The sequence below is a fragment of the Rhipicephalus sanguineus genome, chromosome 9, assembly GCF_013339695.2.
Source record: "Rhipicephalus sanguineus isolate Rsan-2018 chromosome 9, BIME_Rsan_1.4, whole genome shotgun sequence".
In the NCBI taxonomy this organism is placed as follows: Eukaryota; Metazoa; Arthropoda; class Arachnida; order Ixodida; family Ixodidae; genus Rhipicephalus; species Rhipicephalus sanguineus.
In genome coordinates this window covers 115,389,794-115,409,378 of record NC_051184.2, presented here as the reverse complement: position 1 = coordinate 115,409,378, position 19,585 = coordinate 115,389,794, and the positions used below count along the sequence as shown (strand labels likewise).

The 19,585-nt window shown below is 49.2% G+C and overlaps 1 protein-coding gene across 1 annotated transcript in view; it reads left to right on the top strand.

Annotated features, from left to right (window-relative positions):
- LOC119405817 (UV excision repair protein RAD23 homolog A-like) overlaps window positions 1–19,585 on the top strand; it is a gene marked incomplete at its 3' end in the record, with an annotated part of 38,072 nt that extends 18,487 nt beyond the window's left edge. Inside the window, 3 exon segments of the mRNA XM_049419293.1 lie at window positions 13,054–13,250; window positions 14,359–14,542; window positions 19,376–19,585. Coding sequence (XP_049275250.1) covers window positions 13,054–13,250; window positions 14,359–14,542; window positions 19,376–19,585 — 591 coding nt within the window.

Here is a 19,585-nt window from a genome sequence, read left to right as displayed (position 1 = left end):
CCGGTCCAAGAGCCCTGATGAAAGCACGCTGGCGTCGCTGTTGTGTGCACAACAGCCATTGAGTGGCTGTCGTGACAGCATCGGGAAACATTTTCTTGCTGTTTTAGGTCACCCGCCATGGCGGTCTAGTCACGGTGCTCAACAGCTGACCCGAAGGTTGCGGGTTTGAATCCCGGCTGCTGTGGCTGCGTTTCGATGGAGGCAAAATGCTAGAGGCCCGTGTACTTAGAGTTACGTGCACGTTAAAGAACACCAGATTGTCAAACTGAGCCCTCCACTGCGGTGTCCCTCATAATTATATTGTGGTTTTAGGATGTAAAACCTCAACTAATATTATTATGCTGTTTTAAGGCAGCAGCCAATGTGTAAGCTTCCTGATTTCTCCCAACCGTTTCTCAGATTGCAATCCTCAATACAAATGCACGAACGTGAGAAAAAAAAGTCAAAATTCACATCAAATCGGCATATATTCGGTCATTATAGCACTATAACTGTTTCATTAGTAAGGGAAATACGCTGCTCCCTTACCTTTGTGGGCAATCATCGTGCTAAGTTTGAGAGCTACGCCTGTTTGGCGTTTGCAGGGCGGCAAAGCATAGCCTTCAAGATAGAAGACTCGCTGGCCACCTTTTCTGTGCTTCTGTTGCATGCTTTTGTAAAGTCCTCGTGAAATGCTTTCCGAAGGTTGAACAGTATGCACAGTAGCATGTCCCAACTGATCACCATGTATAGGCAAGAGGTTCGGAAAAAAAATGCAATTTCGCACGTCGCCTTCACATTCCTTTGAACTTGAGCCAGTTTCTTTAGCGCGAAATGAACAAGGACAAAAAGACCGAGACGCAATAAGATACAGACGTGTCTCGGTCTTTTCGGCCTCGTCCGTCTCACTCTGAGAAAACTGGCTTGAGATCATAAACCAACTCGCTTGCATTAGAGTCTTGTTAATTCCTGTGGACGCATGTTGGCTGCTGCACCCTGTCGCCACACTTTGCCACCAGGGAAAGCCGTGGTGTTTGGAAAAAGGTCCATTTATGTCAAATACTCCTCTATATAAAGCTAAGCCATTCTTTAATATTTTGTGTGCTCTAAAAGTAAATGTTTATCCTTGCTGGTTAGCAGTACTTGGAACTTTGCGAACCATGGGTTTACTAATGCCCTTTTCAAGCGAGCAAGTGGAGTGTACTTAGAGGGAGTGCACCTCGAGACATGGAGTGACACTTAAAGGGGTCACGGACCACTCCTCAGGCTTGGTGAGAAAACACATCGTGCAGATAGGAAACACTGCTATGAACATATCAGCCAAGCCAGGATTCGCGGAATCGAATTTCAGCCGCAGCAGCCACGTATTGATGGAGGCGAGATGCTAGAGGCCCGTGTACTTAATTTTAATTAATTTAGGTCCATGTTGAAGAACACCAGATGCTGAAAATTTCCGGAGCCCTCCACTATGGCATCCCTCATAATCATATCATGGCTTTGGGACTTAAGACTCCAAAAATAGTTATTAAATCTTGCACGGGAAGGAGAGCTTACAAGCGGAACACAAATCTGCTGTTTTCACGGGCACCCTTTTTTCAGAAGGCACTGAGATCGGGCTAGTTGGTACTGATCCATAGCTTCTATAAGTGCGAAATACACGTAAGACCACGAAGAACACAGGACAAGCGCTTGTCCTGTGTTCTTCGTGGTCTTTGGTGTCTTTCGTGCTTACAGAAGTTATGCCCTTGTGGCAACACACTGCGCACAAACCGGCGCAGCCTCCGCCTCGTCACTATCTAGCCCGGCGTGACACGGCTTCATGCTACACCACGCCTCCGATAAGGGACAGCGTCACCGGAGGCTTACGTCACCGACGGTGGCTTTAAAACCAAGCTGCCAAGCTCGGAAGTAATCATTCCTTCGCTACCCGACTGAGCGCAGCGTCGGTACGCTCGCCCCGCTGCTGCTACTCCGTTAATAAACAGTTGTTACGTTTTATGTTGGGATGCGTCCTTCCATCGACACGGCATCCCACATCTGGTGACCCGGAAACCGAACAAACCGCACCGCTATGGCCGACATGGAAGCCCTTGCCGCTCTTCGGCAGCAAGTGGAACAAATTCAACAGCAACTTCAGGAACAGCAGCAGCGCATGCAAAACGGACCGCATTCGCCCGGCGATTCCGCACAGCCTCTTGTGGACTACGCCCCCCAAAGCTCCGTTCTAACGGTCGCTGTCAACGCAGATGCTGCTACCACTGCGGCCGCTTCCAACCTGGACGTTTGGCGTGTCTCTGTCAAGCTTCCGCCATTTTGGGCAGACTCGCCCGAGGTATGGTTCGCCCAAGTCGAGGCCCAGTTCTCCCTGGCACGCATCACACAAGACCGGACCCGCTACGACTACGTCGTCGCCCACCTGGACGCCCGCTACGCCAACGAGGTCCGGGATATCCTTGCCAACCCACCAACGGCCAACCTGTACGAATACCTCAAGACCAAACTCGTCCGCCGGCTGTCACTCTCGGAAGACCAGAAAGTGTGACAACTTCAGTCCGCAGAACTTGCAGAGCACAAACCTTCGCAGTTACTCCGCCACATGCGTGCTCACGCGCGTAACATGGAAGTCCAGGAATCTTTCCTGCGATCACTCTGGCTCCAACGACTTCCACTGCACGTTCAGGCAATTCTGCGGGCTCAGCTGACGCTACCTCTAGACCAACTTGCCGAGGTTGCTGATTGCGTCATCGAGGTCTCCTTGCCGCAGTTGTTGCCCACCATCCAGGCTGTCGCCACACCGCTGAACACCACCGAGCTTGCACGCCGTATAAACGACATAGACCGGCAGCTCACCTTCATTGAACAACGCCTGGGTGAAGGTCTTCCAATGCACCAGCACCGCCACTCACAAAGCCGCGACTGTAACACCACTTCCTCGCGGCAATCCGACAACAACGGCCGCCCGTGTTACTACCACCGACGCTTCGGGGACAGAGCCCGGCAATGTCGAGCCCCCTGTTCCGCTGGGCATGCGGAAAACGCCAATGGCAGCTTGTAGAGACGGCCGCGAGCTGCCAACCCAGAGGCCGTCACATCTTCGTCACTGACCAAATCACGAAGCAGCGTTTCCTTGTCGACAGCGGTTCCGACATTTGCTGCTACCCGCGATCCCATCTTCAAGGTCCTCGTCCGCCTACGTCTTTCGAGCTCAGTGCGGCAAACCGCTCCACCATCAAGACGTACGGCTCGCTCCGCCTGCACATCCAGCTCAGAAACTTACGCCGTGACCTTCACTGGAACTTTGTCATCGCCGACTTCGCCGGGCCAATCATCGGCTCAGACTTTCTGGCCCTCTACAACCTCCTTCCGGACTGCCGCAACGACCTCCTCATCGACGCGACAACGGAACATTCCATACCAGGCCAGCGAACGACCGCCCAACAGCCAAGCATCAAGGTACTCGGTGTTGACAACCATTCGCCATACCACGCCATCCTCGCAGAATTTCCCGGATTAACGTGCCCCAGCGGACTGCCACGCAAAGTGCAGCACACCACCGTGCACTACATCCGGACCACTTCAGGTCCCCCGGTTTTCTGCCGCGCTCGTCGCCTCGCCCCGGACCGCATGCGCATAGCCAAAGCAGAGTTCGAGGCCGTGCTCTGCGAAGGAATCGCCCGCCGGTCTGATGGTCCATGGGCCTCGCCACTTCACCTTGTTCTAAAGAAGACCGAAGGCTGGCGGCCCTGTGGGGACTACCGTGCCCTCAACGCACGCACCATCCCGAACAGGTACCCCGTCCACCACATACAGGACTTCGCCCATCGCATTCATGGCTGCCACGTGTTCTCCGTACTAGACTTGGTGAAGGCCTACACACAGATACCCGTCAATCCGGATGACGTCCCGAAAACCACAATCATCACTCCCTTTGGCTTGTTCGAGTTTCCCTTCATGAGCTTCGGGCTGAGGAACGCTGGACAAACCTTTCAGCGCTTCATCGACGAAGTCGTCCGCGGCCTCAACTTCTGCTTCGTTTACCTTGACGACATACTGGTATTCTCCCGCGACGCCGAAGAGCACCACAGCCACCTTCGTATGCTGTTCCAACGCCTCGATGACCACGGTCTACTCGTCAATACTCAAAAGAGTACGCTAGGCGCTTCCGTCGCCCACTTCCTCGGCCACGAAGTTTCATCTGAGGGAACTTGGCCCTTGCCCGAACGCATCTCGGACCTGCAAAGTTACTCTCAACCCACCACCGCTAAAGACCTTCGCCGTTTCCTTGGCATGCTGAACTTCTACGGGCGTTTCTTGCCACACGCAGCCGACTACCAGGCTCCCCTCCATGACGCTTTGGCTGGGCTACGAGGAAATCAACCTGTTACGTGGACACCGACGTTAACGAAAGCTTTCGAAGAATGCAAAGCCGCCCTCTGCACCGCCATGCTCCCACCATCCCGTGCCAGACGCTCCCTTGGGACTCTTCACGGACGCATCTAGCTTCGCCATCGGCGCCGCCCTTATGCAACGCGTGGACAACACCTGGCATCCCTTGGCGTTCTTCTCCAAGAAACTCGCAGCTCAGAAAACGACCCCTTCAACTGCCAGTTCCACTGACGAAACCACGACTACCGCCCCGACAAATTTACCAGCCTACTACAGAGAACTTCTGGCGATATACAAAGCAGTGCAACACTTTTGCCATATTCTCGAAGCACAGAACTGCACCATCTATACAGACCACAAGCCCCTTACCTACGCCTTCTCTCAATGTTGCAACGAACTCCCGCCTGTACAGCAGAACCAACTCTCGTTCATTGCACAGTTCACCACCGACATCCAACATGTCAGCGGGAAAGACAACGTGGTCGCTGACGCGCTTTCACGTGTAGCAGCCATCAGCTCGGTGCAGATAACAGCGGACGTCCTCGCCGAGGCTCAGACTACAGACTCCGAACTGCAGGAACTTCTCAAGGGCAGGTCCTCACTACAGCTGCAACAAGTCCCCATGCCAGGGTCGACAACCACAATCTGTTGCGACATGTCGACAGGACGAAGCATGAGCATGTGCCTATGTGCCCCTGTCCCATCGTCGTGGTCTTTTCAACCAGCTCCACAACCTCAGCCATCCCGGCATACGCGCCTCTACACGCCTCGTGGCTGACCGCTACGTCTGGCCCTCCATGCAGCGGGATTGTCGCACCTGGGCGCGCTCCTGCATTCAGTGCCAACGCGCTAAAGTCACCAGGCACGTCACGTCACCAGTCGGAACATTCCCTCAGCCCTCTGGTTGGTTTGAGCACGTCCACCTTTACATCATAGGACCCTTTCCCCCGGCTGGCCCCTACCGCTACTGCCTCACCGCTATCGATAGGTACACTCGATGGCCCGAGGCATGGCCCCTCGAGGGAATCACCGCGGAAGACGTCGCCTCGGCCTTCTTCACCGGCTGGATTGCTCGTTTCGGCGCCCCCCGCCGCGTAACCACCGACCAAGGACGACAGTTCGAGTCGCACCTTTTCAGGCTCCACGGGCTGACCGTCGGTTTTGAACGCTTGAGGACCACCAGTTACCACCCCTGCGCCAACGGAATGATCGATCGTTTCACCGACAATTCAAAGCAGCCATTACGTGCCACCCGGACTCAACCTGGCTCGAGGCCAATCCAGCCGTCATCCTCGGTCTTCGCGCCACCTTCAAGCCAGACATCCACGCTACACCAGCAGAGCTCGTCTATGGGGAACCACTCAGTCTCCCAGGTGAATTTCTCGCTGCACAGCCATCCAGCACTACGACGTCAGATCCCACCGACTTCGTCGCCCGGCTCCGACACACCATCGCCGCCTTACGCCCGTCACCTGCAGCCCACCACTGCAAGCCTACACCTTTCATCTTCAAGGAGCTAGCATCGTGCACGCACACTTTCCTCCGCGACCACACCGTCCGCAGGCCTTTCCAGCCACCCTACACCGGACCCTACCCGGTCGTCCATCGCGACAACAAAAATTTCACTCTGCGCCTGAACAGGAACGACGTCCGCGTCTCGATTGACCGGCTCAAGCCCGCATACATCGCTGCGAACGAACCGGACAGCGCCACTCCATCCACAGGCATACATCCACAGCCACCGACGTCGCAGCCCGCTCCGGTCACGACACGCTCTGGACGTCTGGTACTCCTCCCAGGTTTCTACAGACCCTGAGGGCTCTGTACTCCGCGGGGGGGGGGGGGGGGGGGGGGGTGTGATGTGGCAACACACTGCGCACAAACCGGCGCAGCCTCCGCCTCGTCACTATCTAGCCCGGCGTGACACGGCTTCATGCTACACCACGCCTCCAATAAGGGACACCGCCACCGCAGCGTCACCGGAGGCTTACGTCACCGACGGTGGCTTTAAAACCAAGCTGCCAAGCTCGGAAGTAATCATTCCTTCGCTACCCGACTGAGCGCAGCGTCGGTATGCTCGCCCCGCTGCTGCTACTCCGTTCATAAACACTTGTTACGTTTTATATTGGAATGCGTCCTTCCATCGACACGGCATCCCACACCCTTTTTTTTCATACAGAGGCCCATCCTCACTTGCTTTGCGGGCCCGCTGTTTGACATTGAACAGTGGGTAGCATGCTACTGGCCAATAGCAGACATAAATTAGGTGCGGCGTTTGGATCAGATGTGCTTCTTGCCATGGGGTGCCGCCATGTGCTGGCACAGTGCTCCATAGTCAGCTAACATTACACAGTGAGCCACACTTGCGAAAAAAGAAATAACGGGAAAGAGTGATCTCGTTTTATCACGCACACTCAAGATCATGATGCATGCTGCTGACTTTACTTTTTTTTGCTCGGGCCATCTCTCCCTGTGTGGCTTCCAGGCCGCTCATCTGGATGAGAGAAGAGGGAAAGCGCTTAAAGCGCAGACAAACACCCGTAACTCCTCTGTTTTTGACGGACTTGAGAAATTTTTGCAGCATTCGATTCATGAGGCAATAGACTCTGATACTGAGGTCATTCCTTGATCACTTGGAAAAATGGTTCATGGCTCCTTTAAGGCTATGCGGGTAAACAAGTGCAGTCACAGTAAAAAAAAAAAAGTGATGGTCTAATCATCATATTTACAAACACTCCTTTCCTTACGTGTAAAGGCGGCTTTTCGTAGGGATAAGTCAAGAACAGGTAAAGGGACCTCTCAGAAATCCACCTTACGGGTACCTTACGAAAGGCGCCCTTATCCGAGTAAGTGACTGTCATGGGATCGAGGCTCCGCACACTTTTATGCTGGAGTTATCCGTGTGTGTCCGTATAATTTATTCCTACTACAAAAGCTTAATGAAACTGTGCACCGGCACCCCTACAAACAATCACCACCAATGCTTGACAGGCAGTTTGTCCGTTCTTGACTCAACATTCTTTTTTGGCTGGCCACCATGTGGCTTAGCCATCACAATAACATGCTTGCTAAATTTCATGTCAGCCTAACGTCATTCCATTTGGGTATGTTCAATGTGTGTTTGCTTTTGTAAGAGAGCATAAAGGGCATTTGAGCGTTCTCCAGGTTGAGCTTGGGGGTCAATGTGCCGTACGCGGCGTGCCTTTTTTCCTTCATGCAATGAGTGTCATCGAGAGAAAGAGGCTGAATTCCCGGAATGTCCTCATGTGGCTACTGTTTTGTGGCCATGTTCTGCCGGCCGTCAAAGAGCGAGCACTGCATGTGCGATTGCGGTAGAGGAACAGAAAGTGTGTGCGAAACAAGTGAACCAAAGTGCATGTGTGTTAGTGACGTGTGTGCTCGTGAGGTGAATATTACGTCTTTTTGAATGTGTTCCAATTCAGTTTTCCTCTAATAAATGGGTATGGTTTTATGCTTGCCTTAAATGTGTTGACTTCAGCTGTTGTTAGCACTTTTGCCATTACATTTATGCACCAAGGTCTAGCTGTGGACTTGTTGGGATAACTTCAAACAAAAAGGGAAGGCTGACTACACGAAAGAAGTGTTTCCTACAGGTGAGCGCCTGTTCTCTCTGCTCTGTTTTCACTACTTGCTACACTCTAAGACTGTGTAAGAAGGGCATCATTTTGTCCCACAATAGTAATCGTCATCTGGCCTGCTTTCGTTTCCTTTCTTGAAAACCCGGTGCTCGCCACTTTCCTATCAAGAATGTTGTGTCATGTCAATAACGCGCATGACATTCGGGACCAGGAAGTGCCAGGCACGCGTCGATAATGCACAGAAAGGCACGCCAGATGACGACTATTTTTGCGGGGCGAGAAGACACCCTTTTCACTCGTTCTTTTTTTAGAGTGTACTTAAGAGCAGCGAAAACAGCGACATATTGCCGATAGGCTCCTCGATGTGTGTTGAGATAGTGACACAGCCATGTCGGCTCCATCGCCATGCCGTGATGTGTCACCTCGATGAAATACTACATGTGCGATTGCTCGCACATTGCTTCGAGGCTTTGTTTTTAATGTTGCAGATGTCGTGCTTTGAACACAAGCACGCAATCACCATGTTGGGTTGGGTAAGGTACCTTGGAAGCTACCTTACGGAGGCTCCCTTTTCTTGAACTTTAGTTGGGCTAAAGAGGGCCACCGAAGGCAAGGTCTGTGCTTGAAACGCAGTAAGGAGCTGGTAAGGTAACGAGCACTTAGGATAAGGGTGAGGTTGGTTTGTGCATACTGCGGTAAGAGCGCATTTTTTGAAGATTAAATTTTTGAAATCTGAAAAATACATTAAAATAGACAGTGATTCCACTCCTACGTCAACTGTGCCGAAGGGTGCTAAATTGCATTTACTGCACCAGGTATTCAGGTTTGGCGGCGTCTATCATCGGCAATCGCACTGCCGGCGCATGAAATATCTGTAGCTTCATCTTGAGGCCACCCATAGAGCTTCATACTTCATAAAGGAATCTGGCGCTAGTGTCTATGCTGGCTCCTTCAGTGGCGCTTGAGCCACCATGGGAATGATGGGAAGTACAGGCTTTGGATCTGCTTCGGATGTATTACGTTTTTGAGATTCACAGCGCTTGTTTGCAGAGCGCAGAACAAAGTGATATGAAGTTATTTCCAATTAAAATTTGCTTCATTCTTTTGTATGTAGAATGTAATGCAAAATGCTTGTGTGACCGTGAGGTGGAAGGGAAACCTGGACATATTCAACCACCAGGGTATGCATTGCTCTTCAATTGTGTTCCAGATTTGGCATCACAGTATAATGAATTATTTTTTTACATTTGAAAAGAAATGCGTGTTTTTCCCTCAAAAGTATACATTCTCTATTCATGGAAACGTGGAGGCGAAAATGTTTCAGGCCCGTGTGCCTAGATTTAGGTGCACGTTAAAGAACCCCAGGTGGTCGAAATTTCCGGAGCCCGCCACAACGGCCTATCTCATAATCGTATCGTGGTTTTGGGACGTTAAAACCCCAGATATTATTATATTATGTGAAGTGTAGTGAACACACCAAAGACCTGTCGCTTGGCTCCCAAAGGCTTGCTTTTCCTTTTGATCTCTGGCGAGAAATGTTTCTTAGCCATGCGTTACAGTGCTCTGCGTCACACGGGAACTCGTGGTATCGGATTAACGGGTCCTTTCTTGCATTCGTATTACACAGCGGCACGCAACAGTTGCGCGGCATAGCGCCACGTGTAACACGACAAGAATCTCGACGCTCCTGCACTACCACGTGTATGCACAAAAAAAAAAAAACAAAAAAAAACGTGCAGGCGAGAAGCAAGGTCATGCAGGCAGGCAAAGAACTTTATTTTGATCCGGAGACGACGCTCACTCCCCCCTTAGCGGGCGACATCGGCGGGTTGCACCCACGACGGGACGGGGAGATGCATCTCCTCGGCGAAGACTCTCCAATCCGTACAGAGAATGCCGTCCGCCACTGATTAGTGCTGGCTTCCCGGGGGAAGCCAGCACTAATGCCATTAGGACCCCCACCAAAACACCACATACAAACCCCCGCGATGTAACAGGCCGCACTCCGTGCGTCGTTCCTTGAAGCGGCCGTGACTGAGCCCACTGATTGCTATCTGCTGGGTAATCGAAATTTCGTCTTTAAATCTGGAACTTCATAAAATCTGGTATTGTTGGATCGAATTTTAAGTGTGTTTTGTTAATTGCCCCCAAAACCCAGTGATTCTTTCCATCAAGCACTAAAGCATTTACTTTGCATACAACTACTGAAAGCACAAACATCATCAGAATAGTTTGTTTTTTCCAATAGTAACAAAGAATTGCATGGAATAACTGCTCCAGAAGCTACGCCAAAGTGTCATCAATCAATCACATCTCTGACTTTGCAACTGTACTTGCAGTAGGCATGCATTCTAAGAGAATTTAAAGGGCCCGTAAACAGGCTGCGACTTTTTTTTTACACCCGCCAAACAAGCTCGCTAATCCGTACAGTAGACCGCGGCGATCACGTTTTCCGAATATTACAGCGCTGCGCGTCGCGCAGACCCTTCATTTCGAAAAACAATTCCCGCGCTTCTTTCCTACGCCTGACCAATCCTCCTCGTACGCGCAGTGACGTCAACTCGGCGATCGCCGAGTTGACGTAGCACTGAGCTCGTCGATTGGTCTAAACCAGGTCTCAACAAACAATTATCAAGTTAACGTCAGTTCCTGTTCCCACCCACCGCTACGAAACTGCGCCTTGTTTTTTGGCCCTGCGGTGATGCAGTTTCGGCCACGCAGTTGTCACGCGTATATTCCTCGCACTGCATAGCACCTGCACGCACTTCGCCTTTGACATGAGACGAAGCGTTGTTCAGTTGCCGGCTGCAAATCGAGTGGGGAGAGGGGAATCTCCGGTAGCTCGGACGGGTCGCGCTTGCTCGCGCGGCAAGCGGGGTTCTCCAGGCTTTGCTCTCGCGCCCCTTCGACGTCTCGGAAAGCAAGCACGCATTCCTGCTGCATTGTGAACTGTCACAAAGGTTTAAAAATAGTGAAGAGCCGAAAACTGCCCGTCACGTTACGGAGCACGTGCGACAATATAAACAATAAACAACCAGGAGCCGCAGCAAGCGGAAGTGCATTGCGACTGATCGAGCTCGCCCGTGACGTCAGTTGTTGACGTCGTGTCACGTTGCCGAAGTGGGCGGAGTCACGACGACGTGCTACGCCTTTTCCTCCATGTGGCGGAGAAGGGTGGTGAGGCCGCGCGAAAATTTGAAACCAGCTGAAACGGATGTTCTAACCCCTGTAACTTCCTTATTATAGCACGTACTCGCAAAATTCTTGCGGCAGCATGTTCACATAGCAAAAGTGCGCATATTTCTTTTCATTACAATTTTTGGACATTGGGGTTGTTTACTGGCCCTTTAATGCAGCCAACGTTACTCTCAGTTCAGACATTCTTTTCCTTGCCTGAGGTGTCCGAGAAGCAACGCCTAGCAAGCGATGGGGAAGGTGATGCTAATGGGATTCGATTACGCTTTTGCGTCCTACTCTTAGAGGTGAAGCTTAAGCATCCTCCAAGGTTCACTAGCGGCTCCAAAAGCAATTAATCTTGTGCTTGTAAGTTGCACTTATCACAATGTGCGCCAGTACAAGAAGTACTATCTGAAAGACTGCAGTGATATTCAGATGACACTGATGGCCAGTGGTCATCCAAGTTTAATCTATGCTACATATCTGTGACACACCCAGAGACTTATCTGCGGCTTGATTTTGGGGTACGTTTTTTTTTTTTTTTTTTCTTTCAATGCTCTTTGGTGATGCACAAAGTGCCTCGGCGATCAGATGCAGTCCAGGATCAGTGAATACCTGAAAGCTGCTTGATCTTTTGTGGGATTGCTTGCAAATTTATTCCGTGCCTGGGCGTGAGGCACATGCCCATTTTTCCAGCAGCATTCTAAAAAATTGTTGCATTAAGTTAGTCTAAAAAAATATGGCAAAGGTGTCTTGACATCAACAAGAATATCGGCAGTCACTGGTTCCAGGTAGGCCAGACTTTGTGGCGAAAGGTGTCTTCTTCCAAAGAGCACCACCTTAGTCTGGCCAGCAGGAGAAGGTGAGGGGTCACTTGACCTCGTTAGTACGGAGGCAGGCTGCTCAGCATCTTCCTCCTTGTCACTGCAGTTTTCATCACCCGGTTGGCTTGAACCATGAATTTGAATGTGTCGGTTTGTCATCTTTGTCGCTACTGAATTCTGTTAGAAGAAATAAGTGGCCTCAACATCTCCTCCATGTCATCTTCATTCTCTGGACTGAAAATCTTTGCATGTAAAACAAAAAAAATTTACGCAGCACCCACGAAAGCTGGTTTGCTCAAGTTAGCTAATTTTAGCAATTTTAACCCACACTGCAATTCGTTACCCTTCACAAAATCATTGGCACAGCTGTACACCTATGCGATATGCATTGCAAAATCTGCTGCTTTATAGTGTAACAGGTGTTGTTTCACGTATTTACGAAATTAATGTTTTCTTTGTAAACAGTGATCACAATTTGCAACTTAGTGTCACTAACTTCAGACATGAGAAAATACCAGCAAACACTTACTACTGAACAGCCAACAGGATGCCAAGAAAGCTATTAGCAATATAATAAAGACTGCACTGGCACAACAGCGCATGAGTTCAACTTGCGCTGCATCGCGATGCATTTCACGAGGACGAAAGCCCAGCCCTCACATATGTGCATGTGGCTTTTTCATGCATGGTGGTGCAGTGCATACGACAAGAATGGGCAAAATTTTTAGCGATAGATGTTTTTTTTTTAAGTCTTCATACGGCTGTCCTGTGCATGTTCTCCAGAAACAAGCATGATGCATTGCACAAGGAATTTTGACTTGCATTTTGGAGGGAGCCAGTGTGCATGCATGTGCTCAGACTACATATTTTGTGGGAGATTGCTCACCCCCGGTGCCAAAATGATTAAGCTTTCAAAACAGATATGTTCTAGGAAACATCGGCGGCAGACAGCTGTGACACCACTAGTCAGTGAGCGTCTTTATTCACCCGCGCGTTGATGCGGGCCAGCACGTAAAGTCATGTCTACAAACGTGGACGCCAATTGGTTTCAATGTGTAGTCCTTGTTGTCTTTTTCTTGTGCACCCAGCCTAAACAGTCTGTCGATGCAACGGCTAAAACACCGGGGCCTGGTGCGACGTCGACGGTGGCATCTGCAGGGACGGCCTCGCCTGCCTCTGTGAAGCAGCCGGCTGCAGAAGCCCAAAAGCCGGTGGAGACACCCAGCGGCGCCTCCAAAAGTCCAGTGCAGTCACCGGCACATTCTGCGGCAACCACACCAACCTCGTGAGTGAGGCCGAGAATCTAGCTAGCAGTGGCAAAGCATGATGCGCTGCTGTAAAGCATATGCGGCTCAAAAGCCAGACCAGGTGCAGTGGAACCTCCATTATACATCCCTGGGTCTTGCGATGACCCGTATTTTACGATCGAATCGGTTTGGTTCAGGCAAAACCCCCTTGAAATTTGTGTTGAAAACCTCGGCTATATGATGCAATTTTACGTTGAGCCTGCTTCGTGTGATGCCTCTCCTACTGTCTGAGAAAAATGTACCGCATTTACTCAACTCTAATGCGCACCGATTTCTTGCGAGTTCAGTTTTTCAGTTGTGGTCTTTTTGCGTCATATGAAAGGCTCAAGAGTCTAGAAAAGGTAGTGCTAAGCAGGAGTGCACCCTGAAAAAGTAATTACAGTATGCTTTTAAAAGCTAGTTTCGGTTCCTACTGTACCCTGACGTCACAACACGGTATGAGCTTCTCATCACGTGCTCACACAATATATAGTGATGTTTCCACAGCCGCTCCGCACCGTGGCTCCGTTGGTGACGCACAGGTAGCCATTTTGAATGTTTTGGTGACGCACAAGGAGCCATCTTGGAAGTTTTGGAACCTGACGTCATCAAAACTAGCCAGACTGCTGCGTGAAGTCACCAGAATTGGTACTGTAGCCCGACATCAAGCTAGTGTCAATGTCTGTAGGTGCACCATGGAAAAAAATTGACTTTTAATATCAAAATAAAAAAATATCTTATCGGCATTTGCTGAGCTTAACACTTGCTCGGAGCCGTCTCTGCATACAGGAGATTTGTATGGCAGAGTAAACTGCCCTTCGAAAAAAGGTGTCACTCCCTTTAATGCGGAAAGCTTTTCTGTGGATTTGCACAATGTGCCACATTTGGCACATACCAATACCTTCATTTCTGTGTGTCCAATAAATGTAATTTTTTTCAGAACGCTTTCTCTTGATGCAAAATAGGATTGCTTAGCAAAAGAAATTTTTTCCTTCATGATTTAATCAATTGTGCAATAGAGGGTTAACTTAATATGGGCAGACGTTTTCTGAGACTAGGCTCTTTTATTTCGTAACAATGTGCCATATTAAAATGTCTCTGTTGCAGACGGCCAGTGACTGAGACTGGGGACACGGGCCTGGCCATGGCTGCCTCGGCACTGGTCATGGGTGACGAGTACGAGCGCATGGTGCAGCAGATCATGGAGATGGGCTATGAGCGGCCACAGGTGGAGAGGGCCTTGCGCGCCAGCTTCAACAATCCCGACCGGGCCGTCGAGTACCTCCTGACGGTGACTTCACCTTATCTGCTTCTCATCTTACTGCTGCAATATGTCGGCCACTATACACAAGACATGTTTGCTTTCTTTATGCAAGTAATCTGTGTTGGCTTTAAATCAACTTGACGTAAGGATTCATTGTTGCTAGGACACCCCGAATGGACTATTTCCCAAACTTGCTTGAACCCCTGAAAACGACTGGTCAAAGAACCAGGATGAAAGCACACTGGCTTTGTTATTGTCTGCTATTGCCATGCTTCTAGCTAACATTGTGGGCGGCCTTCAAGCCACTTTGAGCCTAAAGACAGCTTCGTTATCCAGGCACTCAAACAAGACTATTGGGGCACTCAAGTGAGATCATCCGGGCATGATTGCAAGAAAGAAATGAGAAATCCAGGCAACCAGCCAAAAGTTTAAGAAATGTGGTCTTTGGCTGCCAACCCTTTGTACAGGATGATCATACCATATAGGCAGGGGTGGGAAACCTGTGCAAATTGCACCAGTCTGCGCCAACTGGAAATTGCTGCTCCATACTGTCCAAAAGGGTCTTTTTTGCCTAATTTGCGCCATTGCTGAGCCACAATGTCAGAGTTGCCAGATGCCACTGACCTAAAAACTCGTCACAAAAGAAGCCCCAAAAAAGCGGCGCGACTTTCGCGAAGAAACCTAAAAGAAGCGGAAGTTCAATTAGTCATCCCATTCTTGAAGATACCTTAATTATAATAAAAAACGTCACTCAAATACCAAGGGGGGTTGAAAAAATCACTTTAATTATTTAATCCTTAAATACTCAGTTAAACACATGCGAGTACAAACGCCCAAACAACACCAACACGCGCGGACGCAGTCTACGTTGACATCATACATGGCATATGCTAGAATTACCGCACATAGCTCCTAAAGTCACGTATACTCATTAGATTCTGTCGAACGTCATTGCAGATGTAAGCATAGCACGAAAACAGCAAACAGAAACAAGGGAAAAGAGCGCACGGCGACGGGCACAATAACGTGCACCGTCGAAGAGCTTTACCCGTTGCCAGCGGGCCGTGTCCTAAACGGGCCGGGCCGGGCTGGGCCCAAAGCTTTCGGGCCTGGGCCGGGTACGGGCCACATTTAAGAACACCGGGCCGGGCTCGGGCTCGGGCGTGCCAAAGCATGGGGTTTTCAGGCCGAGCCGGGCCCGGGCCGGAAAAATCGGCCCATGCAGTGCTCTAGTGCGCGGTCCTTTGCCTGTCGCGCAGATTGGCCTTACAATAACCCACATGTTGTAAACTTGGTACAGTCCTGTATTCTTAAGAAATACTGGAAAGTAAAAGTTTTTGTGCAGTAAGATTGTTGCAAAATGCAGGATCACTATCAAACTGGGAACCTTATTGGTATTCAGTACAAGAGAACATCACTAAATCATTAGCTTCCGAAGAAAAGAAGAAAAAAGCGTGTGCTTATGTGCAACAAAAATTCTATAGATAAAAAAAAAATTTTTTTATTATGGCCAATCTAAAAAATAATATGGCCAAGCTAGCAGCAGTGAATGCAAAGCTTTAGGAGATGTAGAAGCCAAGGTCTTGGCACCTTTCTCAATTTCAAATAAAAGTGCAGGCTCTGTGAACACGTTGGTTGTTTTCATTTCAGCTGAGATGCTGCAAACTTAGTTATCACCATATTTTGTTTTGAGGGACAGCAGCATTGCTTTAGCGCATGCCAGTACTACCATATTTACTCGATTCTACCGCGCCCTCGATTGTAACGCGCACCCGTTTTCCGCGACCAAAAAAAAAAAAGTAATACATCGATTGTAACGCGCACCCATTTTTCGTGAGAGAAAAGAACAAAAAAAGTCCGTAGGAGTCAAACTTCGCACATTCAGAAGAACAAGTATTTAGGTTTTAAGGGGGGACGTGGCAATGAGAATGGTAAATTTGGTCAAATTGTTCAATTCTTCAATTTATTTTTTTCTGCAATCCTGAGACCATGTTTTAAGTCATGGTGAAATATTAGACCAAAATAAGCAGTAGAAGTTGAAAAAAAAAGCATTTTACTAGTGTGCTGTCATCGAAAACTATCAGAAAATTGGGCTTTAGAAAATGCAAATCTGAAGTTTTCCCTTGGCACAGTGCCACCATATTGATGTCATCATAAAGAGGACAGATAGAGCTCAAGATAGCCGCAAAGCTGCATTTCTCCAATGAAAAATAAAACCATCTTTCTTCCGAGTTCCATTTTCTTAGCTTTTAGCTCCATTTTCTTCGAGCTCCATTTTCTCAGCTTTCATTTTTTGAACAGTTGCTGTCAGTCATCCCTGTGCCATTTCACAACAAATAAAGATATAACCATTCCGTTTTCTGTGCTTAAGTCCTGAGACATTGGTGAGTGCCGTAAAGCTGTCCATATTTGTCTGTACGTCATACAGAGTTCTATAATTGGCTTTTTGTAAAAGTTGTTAGTAAGACAATATGTACAAGAAATTTCAAAAATTTTTGTGTGTGCTCATTTGAACATTAAAAAATAAACTAATAGCATTACGGCACAGAATGGGCCCTTGTGAATATCTTTATGCAAAAATCTTGATGAACTTATGTCTAATTTATTAATTATTTTTGGGATGACAATGAGAGTGTATCAAGTGTTGTAACTCAAGAACTACAGAAGATAGCTCAAAATCGATTTCAGCTATGATATCAGCACAATATATCACATCTGCATGCCAAATTTCATCACTTTATCTTCATAAATAACAAAGATAGTTTTCATTGCCACGTCCCCCCTTAAAGAACTGAAGTTTCAAAAAGTAAAACACAAAGTCAAAAAGCAGGCCTTGCCGCTAAAACTGTCACCACTACGGCGGCGATACGAGTCGTGTAGGATCAGTCCTCGTCGCTGTCGGACAACTCCTTGTCGCTGTCAACACTCTTCGATTTCGGGAAACCGGCCCTGCTTTGGTCCACTGAAACCTTTTCGTGAAGCTTTGCTGTAAAAAATCTGCTTCTGTTTGCGCCAGTCTCGCACGCATGTTTTCGGGAACTCCGAACTTATATCCGAACGACCGCGATGCGGCCCGATTTCCGTCCGTCTCTCTGCACATGTAATAAGTATTCTTTTAAATGCGGCATCGTGGTACACTCGTCGAGTATTGGAGTCGGCACTTCCATACCGTCGATGCGAACGCAGAACAGGATGACAATCTCCTCAGCACACGTACGAACTGAAAAAATGGCAGAAATGGCCAAGGCGCGTAGGAGGCGGCCATTTTGAAATGTCGATGGCAATACGATAACCGAGTTTCTTTCTTTCTTTCTTTTTTTTTTTTTGTACTCGATTCTAACGCGCATGTGATTTTTGGACTCGTTTTTCCGGAAAAAAGGTGCGCGTCAGATTCGAGTAAATACAGTATTTGGAATTATGCTTGTCAATCTCTTTGTGGACATTTGGGCATGTTGGGAAGAGTGATCAAGACTGAACATACCCTAGTATAATTTTTATTTTTTTGTTTTTGTTTTCAGCACAATAAAACTACAGTCAACTGCCGATTTTTCGGACAGCCTAGGGACCGCGAAATCGTCCGAAAAATCGGGCAGTCTGAAAAATCGAATTCATGCAATTTTATTTAGCTGAAGCGGTCAGATCGCCCCAGCCACGTCCGAAATAGCTTTAATGCTTCCCAGTACAATTATCAGGCATTTTGGTGCGCGCCCAGGCTCTCGCAAATACATTCGGTACCTGCCGCGAACCCCATTTAACTACGTATGTGCCAACCCCCACTTTTGCTTCTCGTGATGAGCGCCGCTGATAACAGCAAAGTGCGGAATAGATTATGGCTAGCTAGCATGAAGTGTTTGTAAACGATGATGCGGAACAAAAAGACTGTGGCGGAAGAGTGGACGACTCGTCCGGCTTTCTCCAATGCGTGTGCGCATGTAAACGATGCGCACACACATCACCGAATCGTTGCCAATACGCAGCATTTGCTGCCGTGTCCAGCCGATCGTTTCTAGTTGTGTGCAGCACATCGCCAACTAAGCTGACGCCGTCACATTACTGTTGCTGTATCGTATGTACGCATTTATCATGAAAGGGGTTTGTGATGTGCACTTAGTTCCTGACCGCACACGGGCGCGGCAATCGCAAGCTGGTTTCGTCCGTGAAGGCAACGCGTCTATGCGGCACACTTAGCAGTCTCGCACAAAGACGCAGCAGGAATGGGTTCTCGCCACAGCGCATTTGGGTTCTCGCCTATTAAATGCGTGCAGTATGCATGCAACTGCGCTAGGCCACGTGCACTACCGAGCGGTTAACTGAAGATGCTTATCGTAAGGGCTGTCAGCGATTAAGCCGTACTGGCGCATTTGCCAGCTGCCGCCATCACGCCTCCGTATATTTCCGCTGCATATTCGTAACATCGCCGCACGGCGCCGCGATAGGGGCCCCTTTGAATTTCTGGTCTGCTTCACCCCATAACGCTTTGACATTGCGGCAAAGCTGACTTTCGGACTCTGCTACTGTCTCAAACAGATCGACTTGCGAAAGCGCTGGTTCGAACCTACGAGATAATAGGCACGGCAGAGGTGGGGGCTTCAAATAATGCCTTTCGGACCTGCAATTTGGGTAGAAAGTCCGAAAAATCGGACGCAGAATAGCTTCAGTGTCCGAAATTTCGGACGTTCTGATACATCGAAGTCTATGGGGCTGGTGACGGTGCCGCGAAAGCGTCCGAATTTTCGAGCATGTCCGGAAATTCGGACGTCCGAAAAATCGGCAGTTGGCTGTATCTACAATGCTTTGAAGTAAGATATTCCCGCTTGGCACGCTGCTCCTTGAAGTAACGTGCGTGACAACTGCATGCAGGGCATCCCTCCGTCACAGCAGGACCCGGCAGAAGAGAGCCAGGGTGCAGCGGAAGAGTCTGAGGACACCCCGAGGAGCGTTCCCAGTGACACAGCCATGTTGTCACCGCAGTCGCATCAGGGCACCACTGGAGGCGGTGGGCCACTCGAACCAGCATTGGCAGCAGAAGGCGGCAACCCTGAGGACCCGTTGGCCTTCCTTCGGTTCCAG